The sequence below is a fragment of the Ylistrum balloti genome, unplaced genomic scaffold, assembly GCF_031769215.1.
Source record: "Ylistrum balloti isolate Yb309-2 unplaced genomic scaffold, AGI_CSIRO_Ybal_v1 Utg370800, whole genome shotgun sequence".
In the NCBI taxonomy this organism is placed as follows: domain Eukaryota; kingdom Metazoa; phylum Mollusca; class Bivalvia; order Pectinida; family Pectinidae; genus Ylistrum; species Ylistrum balloti.
The window spans coordinates 972,022-995,368 of record NW_026782466.1 but is presented as its reverse complement, the minus strand read 5'-3'; the positions used below and the strand labels follow the sequence as shown (position 1 = coordinate 995,368).

The following is a 23,347-nucleotide window of genomic DNA, read 5'->3' as shown; positions in this document are numbered from 1 at the left end:
TTATTTTTACACATTATTTATTCACCACATGAATCTTTGCACATCATTGGAATTTTCCCACATAAAAGATTTTTCTCCATATATATATATGGTGCCTGCATTGACAACAACATACATAAGGAATTCCATAACTGTTTGAGTGAGAGATTCATTTACCATGTTTAGTCTCAGAATAAGATAAGGTATTATGAAGTATCTAAACTCCATTAACATCTGTGGTACTGTACTCAACAGTAGGCACACAACATAGACCAACTTCCAGAAAACGTTTTTATGTTTAAGGCACTCATGAACTTGATATGCAGCATAAAAGTATACAGGGATTAAAACAAACTTGACGTATTCATGTCGCCTGAAAATTTTAGACCACACGTAGAACACATAATGTCTATTGTCTGCTAATAAATATTTGTGTACATAAGTAAATTTATAAATGAGGAAAAAGGACAGCAAACAAAATGCAAACACTACAAAAATATTTTTGATTGAAAATCTGATAAAGTTCATAAGTCTTAGGACAGAGATCAAGTGAGCGACTCCGAAGACGAGAGTTACTGAAAAGAAGTAGAAGACTTGTGGGAAATTTAAACAGGCCTGATGATGACTTCGGTCTCCAACAACAATACCATTGTTAAGATAAATAAATAACGCAAATCCTGCTCCCACACCAATGTACCAGAAAGTTGCTCTCAGGACGTTCAATAATAACTCCAGAATCAGGGAAGGCTTCCTCAAATTGGACCAAACTAAACTAAAAAATCTTTTAAGAATTTTCCAATCATTTTCGTTATCAGTTTTTGATGTTTTTTCAACTTTCATCCAATCAATGATACAAGCTTGTGTGGATAACCCAGCCATAAACACTACCCATATGATGTTAGTTTGGCGAAACAGTATGGCCACTACACCCATCACAGCGGCCAGTGGTTTGTGTCCCTGAATGTGAAAGTAATACATCATTAGGACAAAGAATATGGAGCCTGGGTCAGTGTAATAGAGAAAGGTGAAGAAGTACATCACTGGGAACGTGCTTAAGGTCACAGCTTTCACTGCAGCTCTCCATGATGAAATCTGAAATAGAGAGGGTAAAGGTTTTTACTATTTGTTTCTTGTAACAATTCAAACTAATTTTATTCTTTTAACGATTTAAGATATCTATTAAATTAAAACATAAAATATAATATATTGGGGAGTTCTACTACCAGTTACTTTTTTTTCATTTAAAGGGTTTCTCAACTACAAGATAAAAAAAGGATGAAATGAAAAATTCCTGCGTTACTGTTGAATTACTTCCCCTTTCTGCTTTTGTAATTTCTAAATAGCTTCCTTTATAGGTAAAGTAAATGACTGGCAGTGTTGCAGTGCATGTTTTGATTTATTTTGTTTGTAAACAAGTTCAATGTCTAGCTACTGTTTCTTTTTCTCTTTTCATCTAATTCTGATCACTTAAGTTATTTGATATCTGTTTCCTTTTTTGATATTATTTTTAAACCACTTAAACCTGGACCTGTTACTAATGATTGCACACCAAAGAAATGATGAGGTTAATAAGATGATATTAAAATTACCTGAGGTTCAAGAGCAGAGCTGATGCAGTGTAAAAGGTAGCAGTTGGCTGTGGTAAACAGGATATTGATACTGCGGAGGACAGGTGTGATGCACATATCTGTCAGCTGTTGCTGTATCGCTAAAGAGACTGGGTACAGGATCCCTACACTGGTCAGGTAGGTCCCAGGTAATGTTGTAATCATGGGATCCCACTAAACAAATAACAATGTTGAGAATGTTTCAATACTTACACAATATAAATAAAATCAAGGTGAAAAGGGGCTCACATAAACATACCCTCACCCCAACCCAACAAGCAAGTGGTCATTGTTATGTAATTATTTGTAATTATACTCAAAATCTTGTTATATGCTTTTTTATTTCCAAACTGGTCAAGTGTTACCTCTGACCTTTAACCTTTACCTAAAATCTCATCAGGTGTGGACTTTGGTGATGTGATGCTATGGTGCCTATTTAGAGTTTCATGAGATATCTTATACACAAGCTATTTTGTTTCTGATGTGGTCAAGAGTGGCATTTAAGCTTTAACCTTGACCAAGGAATTGAAAAGCTGTATTCCCCAATTTTCAACGAGTCTTTCCCCTTGGCCACAAGGTGAAGCAATACCTTCTGGTTTACAAATTATGACTGCTCTCTCTTTTCATGTAATGGGCCAAATTAAGTTAAAATCTATATATCACAGGAAAATTGTTTTTAAGCATAATTCCCCTACTTCCCTTGACAGACAACTTCACTAAGCCCCTAATGGTCAGTATACCATCAGTTATGTTATGATTGCCTTCCCCAATGATGTTTTAGATGTTTAAGTTCAACTTAAGCTGAAACCTGTTCAGTAATATAAGAGAAGAATTTTAAAGTCTAATCGCTATATTTCCTTAAATGGACCTCCCCCATGGGGGTCAGAATACCTTCAGTTACACAAGGTATGATTTTGAAATCTATGAGGTCATGCCAGAATAGAATATTAAAGCCTATTCACAATTTTCCCTGAAGAGATCAACCTCTTACAATTTGTTACTTGGGGACGCAATCCCTTCATTTACCAATATGGAATATAATTGCCCTCCCCAAATAATCTCTACAACCAAATTTAAGTGAAATTTGCCAGGCAAATCACATCATATAAGAATTTAAATAGAGTTTAGGAGGAATAGTATTCTCAAGCCAAAATTTAATAATTTCCACTTTTGACCTGGTCCAAAGTCCCCAAGGGTCCTATCAGCATCATTGATACAAATCATGTTTGCCCTCCCCATATGATGTCTCTGACCAATTTTGGTTGGAATCTAAGGCATCGAGGTGAAGTAATGTTTCCAAGCAACATTTAAGAATTTCTCTCTACTCAAAAAGCTCCAGTCAGATGTTGCATGACAATAGATGAAGCATGATGGCAAAAAGTCATCTTGACTCTATGAGTCAGATGACCTCAAATTATAGGATGGGGCAGCTGAGCAGAATCATTGGTAGAGGGAAAGGTCATCCTCGATACTCCATGGGATACGATCACTTTTGCTTTCTGCACCCCTGGAACATGTCATTGCAAAATAGAAGGTTCCATGTGCGACACAAGATGAAAATACAACTTTGACCTTTGATGTACATCAAATGAATCCTGAGGTCGCATAACATTATATTGTATTGGTTGTCGCTCCTTTGTAATCTTCAAAAGGAGCATATGAGTCAGTGATTGGTCAGTTTTTTTGCTGTAGAAACCAATCAAAGTACTTCGCAAAAGTGATAATAACCTTGGAGTATCACTGATGGGGCAGGTCTCCACTGTGCCACTAAGTGTAGTAACACTCTATTTGACCCTGGCTATTCATGGGTTAAGTAACAAAGTAAACCTAAACATTGATCGAAAGAAGCTAAATTAAATGCAAATAATGTAAGTAACCAATGTAACATTAAAGAGCTGTGTGTATATTCAGAAAACAGGGTGATTACTGCTAGAACTTATGGCAGCATATATGTGATTTGTTCTGATTGGTCACCTATAGTGTGATGTTGTTCACACCTTCTTTAGTGCAGACTACGATAGCTGACAAGGTTATACAATGCGAAAACACTAGTGTACTGTATTGTTTGCTGTATATTTTCATATAGTTAGGTATGGGATATGATTATAATGGTACTTTTTTACATTTCGATTACATACATTGTAACAGGTCGTTGATTGTAATAAATGTACAAAATAAGCCTTGAAAAACCACCTTGCAGTTTCTGTTAGCATTTTTAACTGCAACTTTACATCATTAATTTGCGGCTTTACCTTCCTTTTACCATGTTAACATACCTCGGTAGTACTACAATAAAACATTACTTGTGACACAGAACACAATGTAGTTATACTGAACACAGGGTCTTGACAAACCAGTGAACCATGCAAGACATTCTAATATTTCATGATAAATTCAATATATACATATATATTCGTATCACTGAGTGATTTGTCGTATGATCATAATATCTACAACATTTAGTATTTTATTGTTTCCCAGACCAAGAACCCACATTTAAATAAAAAGGATGTTGATAGTAATATCAGGTCCCTGTGTCTCACTGGATCTAGTGTGCTTCCTTACCGAACTAAAATTGCCTCTACAATATTGCTGCGCTTGAGGCACGTGAAAAATTTCGTCCATATACGGAGTTTGCTGGACATTGTTGAAGTAAAATGAAATGCCAACACTCGATGAAGCAATAAAGATGAGACTTGTCCAGGTGGCAATACCGCCGGTCATTTTTTATCTTGGTGCTGACCCTTTGCGGAGCTCTTCTTTGTTTGGAGATTCAATTTAGTCGGGAACTTAGAAAGAAAAAAAGGCCTTGTATCAATCAACGGAGGGAATACTGGAATGTCTCAAACAACGCCGTAATCATGAACAAAGGGTGGCTGGAATTAGAAAGTGATCCCGGTAAGTAAGATAAACGTGCCTGTCAGTAAATTATACTGAAGACAAAGCTAGTTGCATGAATTGCGTTTTAACCACTTGACATGTTACATTTCTGCGTCAGAGTTTGCCATTACGCAGAAGTGCGATTTATTACATATTTATCTTTACAAATGCCCGAATACTTGCTGATATGAGCCTATATTATATAGCTTTCCACCTATCTTTACTACATTCTGTATTTTTTTGCGCTGGGTCAGATTCATAAGGACAAAAGTGGACATGGCAATTGCTACAAAACACTAACACAACATTTTACCGTCCTCAAAACACACAAAAATGTTTACAATTATCAACATTCTAAAAGTCTGACCCCACAACAAAACACATACATGTGAGATGTGTTTGGCTAAATATCTAAAAAAAAACTGAATACGATGCATCAAGTCACTGTCAGTAATACTGTGCTCTCAACCAATGCATTTACATTTACCTATTAGACAAATAACAAAGCTCTGTAGATTTTTTACTATGGTGCTGCTGAGTAAGCAGATGTTGGTTTAGATGTGGGAAAAGATAGAGTACAAAAACAATATTTTATCATTGTTGAAACAACTGGCTGTAGTGCAACAGATATCAACCCCCAGTGCTTATGCATTTAATTTCAAACCCATGTTTCAGAAGGTGGTTTAAAGATCAAGTTTGAAGACACTCACCATGACATACTCGAGCTTATAATATAGATCTAGGTCAATGCATAAGTGATCATGACTACTGATGAGGTATCTTAGAGCAAACCACTATAAACTGAAATCTTTATAAATATATAAAGGTAGAATCAAAATTAGGCATACAAACCATTGTTATTGTTATTGAATGTGCAAATCTCAAAGTGGACACAGTTTAGAATAGTAATAAATGCCATTTGTGTTTGCTCAGAGAGCTGACAATGAAGGCAGTGTCACTTTTCATATTTATGTTTGTTTATGAAATGATGGTAAACCATCAGGTTTTTTACAATTGAACAATTGAGAATGTTAATCTTTGACCTTTATAATTTGCAGGACTTTTTACACTGTTAGTTGAAGATTTTGGTAAGTACTCCTTGATGTCGAAGGTGCTCAGTTCAGCTATATTAGAAACTTGATAAATAAGAAAAGTTGTATCAACACATGATATATATGTATTTTCCCAAGTATACTTAGATGTGAAAGTCATCATTGCTCTGAGGCTTGAAATTTTGTCTGATTGTCATGAAGCTTGTGCTAACATTTTGCATTTTCGCTAACATCCTTGAATTAGGTTGCAGTTACTACATGTATTTATAAAGTCCAGTTGTGATTGCTCAAATGACTTTGTTTCTAGAGTATTCATCCTGAAACTTAATACAGATACATGTAAAATGTAATGTGTACTTGTATTCACTTTAAGTAACTATCATAGAAATTTGTTGTCATCACTACTATTCATTGCTAAATTATTAATACTTCCTTATATACTGTACAAACATCCATTCTTTCTGCGTTTCTGGTGTCTTTATTCTAAAACAAGGTTACAATTGCTACTTAAATGGAATGTTTGCTCTATTATACTTCAATATTGCATCAACAAATAACATACATATCATTATCTTAGGAAATGTTTATTTACTTTAAACCAAATATCTTGGCATAACCAAATTTTAATGCAATATCTACAGCGTAGAAAAACTGCAAATCAGGCTTATATATTTCAATGCATATTTCAGCACATCATTAGCACTGAAAAAAACCCACTAAAATAAGATTACCGCTGAAAAAAGTATGTATGGTTACAGTGCTTAAGTTAATGTATGTTTATTTTATTGCAAAATGTTGAATGCTTGTACAATGTATAATTGATTCTATACCGTTCAAACTGTAATGAACTCTTTTGTTCTTTTTATTGAACAGGAGTCAAAAGTGTTCAGGTGGAAGAGATCTACGACTTGCAGAAAACAATTGACGGGTAAAACCATACTTTTAATAGACTTCTTTTTTGAAGTTCAGTAACCCCATTGTAAACATTGGTAAATTAAAGTAACCATGTACAGTCTTCATTAATTTGTTTACATAATTTTAATTGATGTACACACAGTCTTAATTCGGCATAGTGATCAGTTGTATCTTCTTGAGATTTTCATTATCATACTATCGGAATAGTTTCTTATTGTGTTAGCGTTATTGTTATCTGGTGTGATCCATGCGTGTTGTAGACCTGTTTATGGTTTTATCTTCCTGTTCCGATGGATTGAGGAACGTCGATCAAGACGGAAGACAGTTACAGAAGAGGAAAGTTTTCTTCAGGATGAAAATGTAGTCAACAGCATATTTTTTGCACAACAGGTAAACACAACAAACGTTGATGTCAAAGATATAACTCTAACAATGTATAGATATAATGTAAAATATTAAGTCTTATGTAAGTTAATGTGCAATCTCTTTAGGAAAGGAGACCATTAGATAAAAAAAGTCTCCTGAAAAATTCATAACACTCTCTATATTACAACAGGTGATTCCCAACTCATGTGCAACCCATGCTCTGCTCAGTGTCCTACTCAACAATGACCGTGTGAAGCTTGGCTCAACTCTGTCGAAATTAAAGGAATTCTCAAAGTACATGAGCCCAGAGGTATAAAAAAACCTTACTTTCTCTATATTTTAAAGTTACTTTTGTATGAATCAGATTTAATTAACAGTATGATTCCGTGGGTAAATGTATGAATCAAATTTAATTAACAGTAAGATTCCGTGGGTAAATTGAAGTACTTGTGTTCAGTAATTTGATGATTTAAAGTTAACGGTGCTGTCTGCCCACTTTTAAATGCATTTCATTGACTGAAATATATATCGGAATAGTACTGAGATCATTAAACACTGTAGCACAAAAGATGTCTTGGCATGAAAATGCAGGAAATGGCTCCATTATAATTGAGATGATTTTGATATAGCACTCTCAGATAGATTAGTTTGTACAGTAGGTGTAACAGACTAAATTTGTTTTGCAGGACAAGGGGTTTGCAATTGGTAACATGCCAGAGCTGGCGAGTGCACACAACAGACATGCAAGGTAAACTTTGAGTTACCTGGTACCACAGTTTCATCATCACTATGTTTATGTTTCTTCCACTTCAAATACACCTCTGGATTATTATAAAAAAACTTATTTACCAATTATATATTCAGAAAAGGCATAAAAGGATCACATGTTTTAGTCTGATTATGGTAGGATATACTACTAAAACTCAACTTCAAAGTTTGATTCTCAGTAGTTTTAGTTTATCTAACTTGTATTTCTGATTTAATCATTGTTCTCTTTTTAACTGGTAATATCTTTGTTCTTGTTGTTCAAACACAGACTGAAACAGCTGATTTACTGCTGAATCCTGTCCCAAAACATAAAATAGACCAAAAAATCATGATGACTCCATACCTCAGTCCTAGATTTAAACAATAAATTAGTGACAACTACATCTCCTCGAACATAGATTTGAGACACAAATTAGTGACAACTGCATCTCCCTAAACATAGAGTTAAGACACAAATTAGTGACAACTACATATCCCTAAACATAGAGTTGAACCACTGTAATAGTTGTGGCTTTATTAAAAGACTTGAATTTATTTGACTGTATGTGACAAAGAGTAAGTAGAGAATGGTGTTTCTTAAAGTACATTGTACTCTTACCATAGTTCAGAGTTAGAAGGAAAAGTGAATGAGGTTTAACACTAAGGATTTATAAAATGATTTCTATAAATACTGCAGACCAGAGCCACGACATCTACCAGAGAAACAACAAGGAATTTCCACCACCAAGACAATGGAGGCTTTCCACTTTGTAAGCTATGTGCCTATAGGGGGTCACCTGTTTGAACTGGATGGCTTAAAGCCTCACCCAATAGACCATGGTCAGTATTCCATTGTATTATAGTTAATAGCAATACAGTTCCACCATATTTTACTCAGAAATCTAAAAACTAAAATGAAGTTACTACAGATATAAAGTAACTGTTAAAATAAAAAGAATAATAAGAATTGTTACTTAATTGATTATATCGCCATAAACTGGTTTGACCTAATGTTCTGTCCACATAGAGTAATATTTCTATGTATTTACATTTGGTTGGCAATGCAACAATGTGAACTAATTAGATAGAAATGAAATTTAAGGGATGATAAATGCCATCCAGCACTTTATCATTGGGGGCTTCAAAACAGCTATATCTCAGTCAAAATAGTTGTTAAACTGTTAATGAATAACTTTTTTTACTTTGATCTAAATCTGTTTATTATTGGTGTAATTCAGGTACATGACTAAGTTGGGAATATAAACATTAAACTGTCTGATAACATTATAGCATGGAATATAATGTAAGCCTGCAATGTTCTGTCAATTATACTGACTATAAATGCCATATCACAACAGATTAATGCTAAATTATCATGGAATATGCAAAGATAAACAATGTGACTCCACTGGAATTAATTTGCTGTCTAATATTTTCGTAGGTCCATGGCGCAAGGATGAGTACTGGACAGAAAAATTTCGCCGTGTTATAACAGAGCGTCTTGGAATGGCTACTGGAGGGTAATATTAATCAACATCTAAATCTGGTCACAGATTACACTCATTGTCAATGTCTCATCTCTGTATGTTATGTTATATCATACAGGGGAATCTTTGTTAATCAAGACCTCAATTTGTTGACAAAGTAACAGATTGGTTGAATGGACAGATCAGATATCAGTAGCAGTTTCAAAAGGGCAATATCAGATATCAGTAGCAGTTTCAAAAGGGTGATCTCCTAGACCTCCCAACCCTTTTATATTCATTTTCACATCTGAATATACTTTCTACATTCCAGGTTAGTTTAAGAGTTTTGAAGTTGGCCTAGTGATTCTAAATAAAATTCATGGCATATTGGGTATAAACTAGAAACACTTGATTATTTTTTTGTCTCTAACAGTTTATGACTGTCCCCTGGAGTGAAAAACAACTTGATATTGGTTTGAAATGTTAGACCAAACTTAAAATTCAATAAGCCCAGGCTACCAACACATTACCTATTACTGAAAGTCAGGAGTTTGCTTATTATGGGACATTGATAGCAATAGGTGTGAGCGAGCTTAATAACAGATATGAATGTATTGCTCGATAAATAGGAATATGTAAATCTGGTTAGAAAAGGTTCAAACCTTCAATTATTTTTCTGTTTTGATAAACACAGGGAGCCATACCACGACATCCGTTTCAACCTGATGGCAGTTGTACCAGATAAAAGACAGCTGTATGAACAAAAGTTGACCACCCTGAAGACGAATAGACAGATAGTCCTAGAGACTCTACAACAGGTAGGTACCCACAGGTTGTTGTCCAATAGAAACACTGGACTGTACACTAAAATATACCATAGGGGAATAAATATCAAATATGCATTAGTGTAAGACATTTTAAAACATCCCAGTTATTTATAGATACAAAGTGAAAGTAGAGAGCAACTAAACAGAAAATGAGCTTTAAATGTATCAGTTTATTTCTAATATTTGGTTTTGGTAATTATTTTTTGACTAGATGTTTTCTTAAAACATTAATATTTGTTGTATTGATGAATTTCACTAAATTCTCTCTGACTTGAGTGAATATGTATACTAAACGTGTGTGTGTGTTTTTTTAAATTAAGTACTGTCAAAATAATAAATTTGAATCCATGACTTCATGTAAACTTGTAGTGTAATGTCGCCGAGACAGACTCTGGGGTGAGGCATTGCTTTTCTTTAAACTTCTTCTGTATATATTACAAACTAACTAATGTAAATGTTGTGTATATGTGATCTGGCAGTGATTATACATTGCAGGGAAATAAGGTCTAAAAGAACTTTCAAGAGAATTTTCTCCTTTCCTTCTATCCAGAATATCTGGTATACTTCAGACCCAAACTACTTCTGTAGAACTTTTGCTAGTGTTTCTGGTGACAATAAGTAATGGACTCCAATGTGTCATGTTAAATGGTAAAAAAATAAGGTACAGGATATATTGCAGTTGAAATTATATATATATATATATAGGTTTTGATGGACATTTACTGTAAAGCTCTACACAATGAATTTATAAATTGTGGTTAGGGTATTTGGTATTCATATCCTTCACTGACAGGTCATGAGATGTGACAAAGCCTAGGTATTACCCATTGAATTTCTTAGCAATTCTCTGTGTACATGGTATTAGTTTGTGATAATGGCAAATATCCTGAAATCTCTTTGTTTGGGAATAAATTTGGATACTAACATTTCTTTTATCTCTGCCATGTCTGATACACATTTAAATTTAGGACCAATAAAGCCTAAAACATGTCACAGTTGTTGAGTTGTCAAGGTTAATCTATTTATATGCTGGCTTAGATAATGCTACTTCCCATTAAAACAGAAAAGTGTGTTATGTGAAGTTGATTAAAGATAATGATATAAGAATTGTTTTCAACTTAAGTTTCTTTGATGATCTTCAAGGAAATATGTAGTCTATTGTGAACTACTTCACACATTGTTATAGTGGGAATGTTTTAAGGCTGGAGCATCTCGGATTTGGGAATTTAACATTATCCAGTATTATAAGTAAAATTTCAATTGGTATGTATAGAGTTTGACTATCTGTGAAGTGTTTTCTATCCACTTCAAATTTACAAAATAATGACATGAAAATGATAAGTTATGTTAAAATTTCAAAAAAGAAGTCTTTAACATACACTGCAGTATTCATATTATTTGTTTTACGATAATAATCAAAAAGTTTTTGAATTTTTAATTATTCATGTAAAAATAATAAGCTGTACCAAATACACCAAAGAACATGGGTTTTCCGATTTACATCTTAAAGCGATGTTGATATTTTTGTTATCTTGTACAATTACAGTTTGTAAGATGTATGAATGGATGGTTGAAAAAAATGTTGGACAATTTTGAGAGAAAAGTGAAATGTACAACTTTTAAAAGGTAGAAGAAAATAAAGAAAAAAGCAATAAATGTTTATTTGATGTTAAGCCAGTGGCTGGTAATAAGCCCACCCTTTTGATGATGGCTTATCTATAGCTGTTTAGCTTTTGAATTGCTGTAAACTAATCATAATTCATTGTCCTGTAATAAGCCCACCCCATGCCTTTGAGCCAGAATTTCCATGTTGGGCTCCTAGAAGTATTGCCTTGTAATAAGCCCTACCCCATGACTTTGAGCCAGAATTTCCATGTTGGGCTCCTAGAAGTATTGCCTTGTAATAAGCCCACCCCCTGACTTTGAGTCAGAATTTCCATGTTGGGCTCCTAGAAGTATTGCCTTGTAATAAGCCCACCCCTGACTTTGAGCCAGAATTTTTATGTTCGGCCCCTGGGCTTATTGACCTGTAAAAAAATCACCCCATGATTTTGATCCCAATTTTTTTAATGTTGGGTCCTTGTGCTTATTTTCCTATAAAAAGAAAGCCCATTCCCTGACTTTTTGAGTCAGAATTTTTATGTTGGGGGCCCCTGGGCTTATTGTAGGATGAGTCAGGTGGTTGCCTGGGATAACAAAAAAAAAAAGGCAGGCAGAAAATGAAATAGTACCATTTTCATTTTTTTCTCTTTTCGCATCTGGATAATTTTTGCTATTAAACAATCTCTTCTATTACACATTCAAGTAACCAGACCTGCACTAAATGGACACAGTCTAGAAACTTAATTCAGACAAAAATGTTTGGGAACGGATTTCTGTAACATCAGCTGTATTCACAAGTTCAGGAATTCAAATTCTGGTTCTGAAAATACTTTTTTTGGAAATAGATTTGACGTTTTATTGTAATATTCCTGCAGTAGTTAGGACATTTTAATTTATCACATGAAAAAAAAAAATTGTGTGTACAGTCACTCGTGTCAGAGGTGTACAGCATACCACTAGACACTGTGTGTAGTCATATAAACCCACTTCCTGTTAATCACCAAAGGTGTTTATCTGTGAAACATAGGAATTTTTTAGCCCACCATCAAATGATGATATTCAAATTGCCCTACATCTGTGATCTGCCCATTCATCGTCTGTCCTTCTGTCCATAACAGCTTTTGTTATGACTATTTCTTGCAAAGCACATGATGGATCTTTGTCAAATTTCATGTTGGTTTCCCTTGGTCTCCAGTTGTGCCCATCTGATTTTGGAATTGATCAGAAAAAAAATGGCCGACAGATGGCCATCTTGGATTTTGACTTTGCAAGTTTGTTATTGCATTTTCTTGAGGAGTACTGAATGGATCTTTCTGAAATTTCATATGAAGGTCCTTAGTCGGCCCAGTTTACCTAGTACCCTATTAAAGATCGTAATCCCTATTTCTGAGGAAGTACTGACTGGATCTCTCTCAAATTTCTTTCGTATGTTGTGCCTGTTTGATTTTGGGACTGATCAGAAAAAACAAAATGGCTTCCAGGCGACATCTTGGATTTGGCAGGTAAAGATTGTCATTGCTATTTCTGCAAAGGAATGTTCAAATTTCTTATTATTAAGAGCAAAAACAGAGAAGGGAAGAGAAATGAGGGAAACGAACCATCTTTAAAGAGCAAATAAAAATCAAAGAATGCCAAGGGTGCCAAGAATCCTCTGAGAAATGTTGTTCAGTATGTCGCATGATTTTCATCATTGACAGTAACCGGGCTATAAACATTCGGTTTTTGAATAACAATTTCTTTGAAATCAATGAGTTTCCCCTCATTTGGGGTTTATGCTTAAATGCAGTAAATGTTTGTTACATGTTAACAATATGTTTAAAAGGATTCTGTTAATTATCATAATTGGATAACTCCAGATGACAGCAAATCATCCTATTCATCAGGTAATTAGCTTCTATATTTTCTCAAAATATGTGTAAAAACACAAAGTATACATCATATTCTGCAAGCATGAGCTTTAAGATATGAGCAAAACATCACTAATTATATCAAGCAGACTTTCAATGAATCGTCTACAGTATTGGACTCCAATGAATAACTACTTTCACTTTGTTAGCTTTATTACATAAATTAAACAATTATTTTAGAAAATAAAACATAATAAGACAGTGAAAGACATCTATAGATACCTATTTTAACAGTAAATACATGTACTATAAAGATTTATCTGAAAACAATGAACTGCATTACACTGACAACATCATCGCTATATAATTTTGGAGATAACAGGATGGCTTTTGACTTAACACCAAAGTCTGGATATTTTTTAATCCTGACAATTTTGAGTAGGAACAAAGTTGTGCAAACTATCGAGGTTCCACTGTACTATCCCAAGTATTAAAACATCCAAGTACTGGCCCATGTACTGGAAAATTCAAGTACTACCACGGATACTTTAACATTCAAGAGTGCTAACCCAAGTACTTAAACATTCAAGATCCATCCGAAATACCAGATCATTAAAGTACTACTCTAAGTATTAAAACGTTCGAGTACTACCCCCAAGTACTGAAACATTTGAGTACTATCCCCAAGTACTGAAACATTCGAGTATTACCCCCAAGTACTGAAACATTTGAGTACTATCCTCAAGTACTGAAACATTCGAGTACTACCCTCAAGTACTGAAACATTCGAGTACTACCCCCAAATACTGAAACATTCGAGTACTACCCCCAAGTACTGAAACATTCGAGTACTACCCCCAAGTACTGAAACATTCGAGTACTACCCTAAATATGAAAACATCCAAGTATTACCCCAAGTTCATTCAATAAATACTCAAGTACTTATTCATCATCCGAGTACTATACCAAGTATAAAAACATGAAGATATTTTTTATAACCTATTTGCACTTCTATTTGATATCTGTTCACAAGCTTGTAAGACTTGACTTTACCAATATTATGATGTGTTTTTATAGATGTGATAATACATCAGTGTTTGTATGTCTATATTACATGAAAGGCAAGACTTTCTTTCTAGATATTGTAATTTTTTTTTGTCTTATCTGGAATGAAAATGTTGCAAAAGGGAGTCTTTGGTGTTACTTTTTGTGTGTGAAATATCAGATTGGTTATCCTGTCTCTACTTGGGAAAAATGATATTTGTAGCCCACCATCATCATAAGGAGGGATATTCAAATTGCGCTATGTCCTCGTTCTGTCCGTCCATAAATAAACATCTTGTTATTACGCTTTCATCAGAAGAACATGATGGATCGCTCTCAAATTTCATATGTAGGTTTCCCTTTGTCCCTAGTTGTGCCCATTTGAATTTAGGAGTGATCTGAAAAAAAATGGCCGACAGACAGCCATCTTGGATTTGTACAATGAAGTTTGGATTTGTACAATGAAGTTTGTTATCATTATTTCCTAAGATGGATCTCTCTCAAATTTCATTTGTAGGTTTCCCTTTGTCCATAGTTTTGGATTTTGGAATTGATTTGAAAAAAAATATAGGCAGCAGGCAGCCATATTTGAATTTGACTTGGAAAGTTTGTTATAGCTGTATCTTGAAAAGTACTGGATTTATTTCTCTCAAATTTCACATGTACTTACACTTTCACATCTGCTTGGTCCATATTTGTCCTTGTTTGATTTTGAAACTGTTTAGAAAAACAAAATGGTTGACAGACAACCATCTTGGATTTGGCAGTTAAAGATTATTATTTTTTTTTCCGCAAAGGAATGTTCAAATTTGGTATAATTGAGAACAAAAATAAGAGAAAGGAAAAAGGGGAAGATCTCCAACTTTTAAAGAACAATTAAAGGTCAAGCAATGGATGGCACCAAGATCCTTCTTGGATCTCTTGTTAGGATGAAAAGTATCATAAAAGAGTAAATTTTGATAATCTAAGAATTAACATTCATTTGATGCTTTACAATTCATAAATATTTAAACATGAAAGGAACCTATGTTGCTAAAAAAAATAGATGTTATTTCTTAACTTTGAAATTTGGCATTTTTATAGGAGTAAAACATAAAATTTAAAGTGTTTTACAATTTGATTGAAAATTGTAATTATACAAACAACGGAGGATGAGGGAGATTAATAATGACACTAAATTCCTGTATATATCTGATCTGTCTTTGTGAGACATGAACTCATTTTGTGGTGTGATAACTTTGTTTGCCTTTCTATACTATATCAGCACACTTACATAAGACAGGTATACATGTACAAACTTTATCTTTCTTGCATTGTGGATTATTGATGTGAGAGACTACAGATTTTTTCAGAAAAATTACTTCACTGGAAAATGAATTGTCAAATGTATAACTAGGTTATGAAAAAATAATTATAAAAATGAACAGCATGTTTCAATGGATATTTACCAGTAGTGATAGATAGCGTATATGCATATAAGTGAATAGAACTGTAATCATAGAACCGTTTTGTCCTTCTACGGGCCAAAGTATGGAATACTTTTACAGAGATATTAGCTATTCAGTAGTTTCTGATACTTTCAGATTCAGATGGAAATGAAATTTTTCAGTGTTGGATTGAACTAAGGTTGAGAACAATCAATGATTTAGGGTTTTAATAAATCAAATATCTATTAATCTCAAATTCAAATTTCAGTCATAGTGTGATTAAAAGTAATATACCACTCAGTGATGAAACAAAGATCATGGGGATATCCATGACTGTAATACAAATGGATTTGTATAATTTAAATTATCTTTGGTCTGTATATACTGTAAGCATCTACACCACCTTGAAATGGTATGATAAGCTCTGTATTCCTTTTTCTGTGTTTCAAGCTCCTGGACTCCAAGGTATACAAAGTTGATTTTATAGGTGTTTTAATGTTGTAGCTTTCACTGGGGATAATTGCCTTATTGGTGCATCCTCACATGGATATGCCTTGGGTCCTCTCTCTTTTCCTGCTCCACATTTTCTGTAGCTTTCTCCAGTATATTCTGTTTTGCCCAGTATTTATTTGGACCAATGTTTTATGTAATTTTGGTGTTTTTTCTGTTTTTTTCTCTCTTTACTTTTATTTTCATGATGGCGTCTGTTTCTGTGTTGTGCATATTTTTTCCTTTCTTTTCTTTCATTTTTAGTTCAAAGTAAACTTTCCTCTCGTTCTTAGTTTTAAGAAATGAGTATGATGAGATTTGCTTATTTTGAATTGCAGGAAATTTTTCACTTTGAGATGTCAAATAATTTTCTTGTTTGATGGATTATGTTTTTAAGTGCTTTTTTTTTATTGTCGTATCTTGTCATGAATAAATCAGATCTTTACTAGCCATTACAGATACACATACTATCCATATGAAACTTTTCCCCAGGATGTCTGTAGTGCGGATTGTGTACTGAGGAAGAGAAACGTCTACCATATTGAACTTCTATAGACTTTATAAAATTTTTAATAGTTTTGATTAATTACTTACTTTCTTGGAAACTGAGAAAAACAAAGTATTACTAACTTTATTAAACTGTGTTTGAACCCTTGAACTCCAACTTCTTGATAGCTTTTAGCAACTAGATGATAATTGGCTGAGATATATGCTACAAATTTCCTTTATTCTATCTTGTATCTACAAACAATTTTTTCTTTATGTCATCTTGAGTAACTATTTTATCCTATAGTACAAAATTCTATATTAATCCAATTTGTGACTTGTTAAAACCATTTGTCTTCAGCAGAATATTGAAGTATTGAAAACATTTGAACAATTCTACTTTCATAATTCTAAATTGAATTCTAGAAAGACATTCAAGGGATACTTTATGGTGGCGGTAATTTTGATTCATATTGATTTTTTATGTTTCATTCTTTAATACCTTGTTCAGCTCGATCAGGAATGTCACATTTCCTTTCCTGGGAATAAACTATCAAATTTTACATTCTTCTCAACAGAGTCCAAGTCACCTGACTGTTACAGTTTATTAAAGTCAGTTACATACCACAACCTTGATTAAGTATTTATAAACAGCTTTGAAAAATATTCATTTATAAAACATAATTTTCCCAAGGGAAGTAACTCTTATACAAGTTAGATATGAGATTTAAGGAAGCATATATCCTTAAAGTAAGTAAGCCGTTAGTACAGATCAGTCAAACACGATGTAATTAGCATGCATGTGTTTTAGATAAAAGGTTTTGGTCTCTGTTATTCAAAGAATCTTTGATGTTATGTCATCATTGGATACAGGAAACATATGATGGATTGGTTCAGGATCTGGTTTATATTGTTTGTGTGTAAATATTGTGGGGATTTGTTTGTTTCTATGTTTGTACCTTAAGATCAAAATACATATCTGTGATGTGTTCTGATTCTATAGTCATTGTCTTTTAGATATCAAATGTTGTAAACATTTCTGTGTACAGGTTTAAAGGCAACGTCTTACTTGTAAATATTGCTCTTAAAAGTACTGAGTGTTGTGTGAAATGTTGATGTTTGTTGTTTTGTATGATTTGATAACAAATTAAATTAAAGAAGAAATAGACAAACAAACAAACAACCAAAAATTACAATTAGAAATAAATAATAAATCCAAGATTCAAAAAAAAAAAAAAAATAAAAGTGTAAATTTGAAAACAATTATAATTTTTAACACTTCATTAATATGTTATTAAGGACTGGATTGTTAATATTTGGCTGTACACAGAAAGTGATGGTTGTAGACTTAATGTACCAAAGAATGAGAATGTGTAGGGTATTAACAGGTACAGGTTGCATGCATCATTAATATCACATATATATCTGTAGCCACTCACATCAAAACTTTTTAAATTCTTTCCTCTACACCTGTTTGTAATCAATAGTAGATAAATTAATTTTAAATACATTATTACTTATAATCTTGATACGAAGCATTGAAGATATAAGTGAATGAAATAACGTTTAAAAACACATTTTTGAAAAATTTCACCAGGAAAGATCGTTTTAGACTATATTGAACATAAATAACTACAATGTAAAAACATAGAATGAAGACTTAGTAATCATGTTTACAGTGTATTTCTGTTGTAGGACTGTTTTGGTGTGAGATTCTGGTTATAAATTGTATCTATAAAACAATTGTGTATTTTAGATGGTCAAAGTCACAACCCCAGGGCTATCTGCCGCTGAAAAAGAGAAGTATATGGTGGCCGTGAAGAAACATGGTCAGCTCCCAGATGTGATTGTAACAAGGGAGACAACTTCCACAACTTTTACAATAGACACTAATAGTGCTACCAAGACAACTGTAGTCAAGACATGTCCCAAACAGGAGGGTGAAGTAAGTGATCATGTGGATGACACTAGTGAGAAAGCCAACACCACAGATGTAGAAGATGCTAAGTCTGATGAATCAGAGAAACCAGTCACAGCAACGTCTGATTCTGATCCCTCTAGAGATGTTACTACACCTCTAACTATAGAGACACATCTGAGTGGATCATCGCCTGGTCCTAGCAGTGAAAGCACTGACACAGCATCAGAGGCTGGCAGCTGCTTCAGTTCGCCTAACAGTACGCTGTCATCCTGTAATAGTCCTCGTCTGGCTGGAGGTATGTAACATCCAGAGTGGACAACTGCACTTCTCTCTCTGGGAATGTGTGAATTATAGTACATGTTATATTTGTGGAGATAATCAGCTTAATTTTAATAGACAAATATTATTTATCAAACAAAGAAGAAATTGATTTTAATTATGAAGAACTTAAACTTCAATTTTTTCTGTAATTTCTTTTCAAGCAACTGTAGATAATTTCTTTCCACAGAGATTTCCCCAGGAGGGACAAAGAGGGAGGGAGAATCCAGTCACAGTCGACACAAACATCGCTTCAGCAGTAACCAGGCATTTACACCAAAGGTATTTGTAGAAATATGTAAATACCTTAGAATATTCACAGGGTTAAAATAAATGAACATTCTTGTACTGTATCATGTATTGTTGATTAACACACAGAACAGCGATAAGTACATGAATTTACAACTCAATTATAATGAATCATCATTAGTTGGGCCAAGACATTCATAGGTATGTGAATGCCATCTGAGTTTTTTTGTTAAGTTTTGCATTGAAGTATTTCTGTCCTGTTTGATATTATGACAGGGGTAAGAATTTTGAAATATTTTTGTAATAAAAATTGAAACATATTAAAAGACAACATAAAAGGAGAATGTAAGGTATCATACAACCTTAAATAGAAGATTAAACCTTTCCTTACCTTTACAGTTAGACAATGGAAGGATTTAAATTACTTATATATCATAAGTATGATAAACTGAAGCAAATTTATTACTGATATTTTTTAACTTTTCAGGACCTTTTAGCTCTGCTGAAAAATGTAGAAAATGAGATAGCTCTGTGTGAAACAAATCTGAAAGATGAGATTGAAAAGAAAAGAAAATACCAGGTAAAGGCACAGTCAACAATATGTCAGCGAGATTTTTCTGACATGGAAATCATAAAGACATTGTACCTGTAGTGCTATATTTCTAACGCATCAGTACGTTACAAAAAGAAAATCACAGAAATAATGTCACACTGATAGAAGTCATTCAACAATCGTAAAACACTTTACAACATGGAAAGCTTCATTCAGCAGACTTTTAAAGCTATTTGTTTCATAATCAGCTGTTGATGAAATAATGTACCAGCTGGAGTTAATTCTTATTTAAGTACTCGGTAAATAGAACTATGAATTACTCATATTTAGTGAGATTTATAATTCATTGTATGGTATTATGTTAGTATTTTGAGGGTTGAATAAAAGTACTAAAAATAGAAACCTTTAAAATGAAATTAATGAAGAAAACTAAAGGTTGTTGTATCCATTTTGCTTTAACTTTTGGTGAAGTCAATAATAACCATTTAAGAAAAATTAATGTTTAGTGCAGTCACTTATAAATGTCAGATACAGTAAAACCATTAATTTTTGTGAGGTTTTTATTTTCATTGATTTTTTTTTCTGTCTCTTAATCCATGAATTCATATGTCCATGAACTGTAATGTAAGTGTAAGTAGATTTATTGAGCTATATTTATTCGTGAAATCAAGTGTCCACAAAAATTGAAATTGTTTGAATTGCTACGAAAATTTAGCCCCGTGAATATATCATCGTTATCTTTGAACAATTCACTAATGGTTACCACTGACAATAAATCACTAATGGTTACCACTGACAACAAATCACTAATGGTTACCACTGACAACAAATCACTAATGGTTACCACTGACAACAAATCACCAATGGTTACCACTGACAACAAATCACCAATGGTTACCACTGACAACAAATCACTAATGGTTACCACTGACAACAATTCACTAATGGTTACCACTGACAACAAATCGGTCCCTATGAGATGGTTTTATTTTTCTGTTTACAGATTGATGACTGTCGACGAACACACAACTACGACCAATTCATTTGTACATTCCTATCAATGTTAGCTAAAGAAGGTCACCTGGCTGACCTTGTAGAACAACAAGTGCTGGCCAACAAGCGACATGGAAGTGTAAGCTCTGGACGAATCACAAAAGTGTCCTTGAATGATCGACGTAAAAGAACGCGACCCAAGAAAAGACGATGAAATTATGATAAACCTGTTATTTGATATATATATGTCTTATATAAAGGAAGCGTGTCTCCATAACATAATGATAATGTAGTGTTCAATTCTGTTTTAAGTTACAGTACAAACTGTTTAAGGTAATGTTTGTTTGAGTTGCCATTTTCATATGGAATGTAATATTCTTAAGAAATTCTACAGAAGATGGCAAGACATGCTAAGTTTCTTTATGTGAAAGGCATTTTGCTTCATGTTGAAAGTATTTCTGAACATTAATCTTCATCACCAGATGATACTATGAAAAAGATTTTCATAAAAGGCTTCACCCAAGATCCATGGTTTGTAATTCATATAAAGCATTTGTACTTAGCACAAAGCAATTCACATAAAGAAAGCATTTACCATGTTCTTCTGGTCCCTACTGCTATATTTCTGTTCATGGTATTGTAGCCTTTGTGAAAATACACCTTGATCAAATCCAAATCTGAATTATTAGGTTAAGAAACATTCACATCGTCTTTTCTGAAGATGAAACACCATACTATCATTTTTTAATTCATAAATAAAATTAGGAACACTTGTCTAAGGTTTACTTTAAACTGCCTGAAGAGCATTTAATATTTTTTCACATTTAGCATTTCACATACAGCATTTCACATTTTGCAAGTCTTAAGAGCTTTAATGCAGAAATGTATTTATGCATAATACTTAATTGTGTTAAATATGTACCTAAATGTTTTTTATGTTGATACCATTTTCAGTTTTGTAAAGCATTGTCTAATGTTGTTTTAACCATTCCAAAGTATTGCCTTTGTATAAAAAACATTATCAAAATACACTTCCCAAATAAATTTTTGCTAAATAGAACTCAGAAATCACAGCAATCCATCCATACTTAATGTGTTCTGTACAGAATAGGTGAAGGATGCTGAGCCAATATCAGTATGTTCTGTTTAGTATCTACTGTATATATTATGTACATGATGCAGGCATCACGAATTTCGTCCATGTGAGGAGTGATTGAGAAATGTCTCAAAGATGATTACGTCCATTTGAAGGGTGAAAGAGGAACTGAACAAAGGAACTTGAATTGAGAGAATTCTGTTATATGTGATGTAAAATTCTTTACAATCAGCAATGTGTGTGCATGGTCGAAGTAAGTTTACTTTGATTTTCTAGCGTGTAAGGACAAAGATTTGTATAATACAGGAAAGCTAGTGCTTGTAAGATGATTGAAATTGACCGTGATAGAGCATTTGTTCTATTTTGTTTGTAAAGAGATATAATTTCATGTTGAGAAATGGAAACTGGATTCTTTATCGGTGCTGAGTATGTTAAGAGTATCATAAATATGTGGGTAGCTTATACTGTATTGAACCATATCAGTATCCCAAATGTTTTTCTAGCTTGAATATTCCATTCGTTTTCAGTCAGAACTCATTCTTTTCATCATAAATTACAAATGCCATTGTTTAAAAGTCAAAATTTTTACATGTTTGAAGAATTTTGAATTTTATTCTAATGTCTAATCTGTGAAGCACCTTGTGGAATTCTAGGGTGTAACATGCTGCAATATAAATGGATGTTTTCCCATATAAACTATTCCAGAGATCTTTTGTGTGACTTGGATGATTTGAGCTAGATTACCACCAATGTGTTCTATGTTATACTCGTTAAGCTTCAATATTGTCTCTTTGATACATGAATTTTGAGCCAAGGAAAAAATACAATGTAAAATTCAATGTATATCTTTGTTGTTTGTTTGTTATCTGTATTTGTTAGCATGTCAGATGACATGTCACATGTAATGGACACTGATATATAGCTATAATGCACAGTAAACAAAGGTGCCGTATGTGAACCACTGTCCATTTAAACTATCTACTTCCTTATATATGTTGCAACTGCATGAAAGTTAGGAGTACTATGGCCACCATCATCTATCATCTTTAAACTGTTGGAAGAATAGTCAGAAATTTTTCAGCGTCTGTCATGTAATGAGAGACTGATCATTAGCCATGATTGGCTAAAAATTAACAGTGTCCAGTAAAACTCAGTATTTTAATGACACAAAGCTTATATTTCTACAGACTTTTTCGACTTTATTGTCTTGAAGGCCAGTTCATTTGAACACAGGGTTTCCCAATCTTGCTTTATATTGATAACACTTTTCTAGCCCTATTTGTCACCCCTATCTGTAACAAATAATTAATACTATATTAGGGGATCTGGTCATCCAAAGTTCAAACAATGATCAGTTGCTATCTATGAAGAGTTTCTACTTTTCTGACGAAACTGATTTAAGAGATTAAATTGTTTCTTTCATAGTGATTTTTTTCCGAAAGCTTCCAAATATAAGTTTTCAATATCAGACTGTGTTTAAGAT

At 33.3% G+C, this 23,347-nt stretch overlaps 2 protein-coding genes across 2 annotated transcripts; one reads left to right on the top strand and one right to left on the bottom strand.

Annotated features, from left to right (window-relative positions):
- On the bottom strand, nucleotides 1-4,310 carry LOC132558592 (putative Dol-P-Glc:Glc(2)Man(9)GlcNAc(2)-PP-Dol alpha-1,2-glucosyltransferase). The gene is made up of 3 exons (XM_060223178.1): nucleotides 4,152-4,310; nucleotides 1,569-1,760; nucleotides 1-1,071 (listed from the first exon to the last, which is right to left on the bottom strand). Exons 1-3 carry the CDS (start codon nucleotides 4,308-4,310, stop codon nucleotides 22-24), a joined length of 1,401 nt encoding a protein of 466 aa, XP_060079161.1. The 3' UTR covers nucleotides 1-21.
- An 83-nt stretch (nucleotides 4,311-4,393) lies between these two features.
- Nucleotides 4,394-22,703, top strand: LOC132558584 (ubiquitin carboxyl-terminal hydrolase BAP1-like). The gene is made up of 13 exons (XM_060223171.1): nucleotides 4,394-4,484; nucleotides 5,525-5,554; nucleotides 6,392-6,446; nucleotides 6,694-6,823; nucleotides 6,990-7,109; nucleotides 7,486-7,547; nucleotides 8,244-8,386; nucleotides 8,988-9,066; nucleotides 9,707-9,830; nucleotides 18,491-18,950; nucleotides 19,164-19,255; nucleotides 19,710-19,802; nucleotides 20,779-22,703. The coding sequence occupies exons 1-13, from the start codon at nucleotides 4,448-4,450 to the stop codon at nucleotides 20,980-20,982; spliced, it is 1,629 nt and encodes a 542-aa protein (XP_060079154.1). The 5' UTR covers nucleotides 4,394-4,447; the 3' UTR covers nucleotides 20,983-22,703.
- Nucleotides 22,704-23,347: the final 644 nt, after the last annotated feature.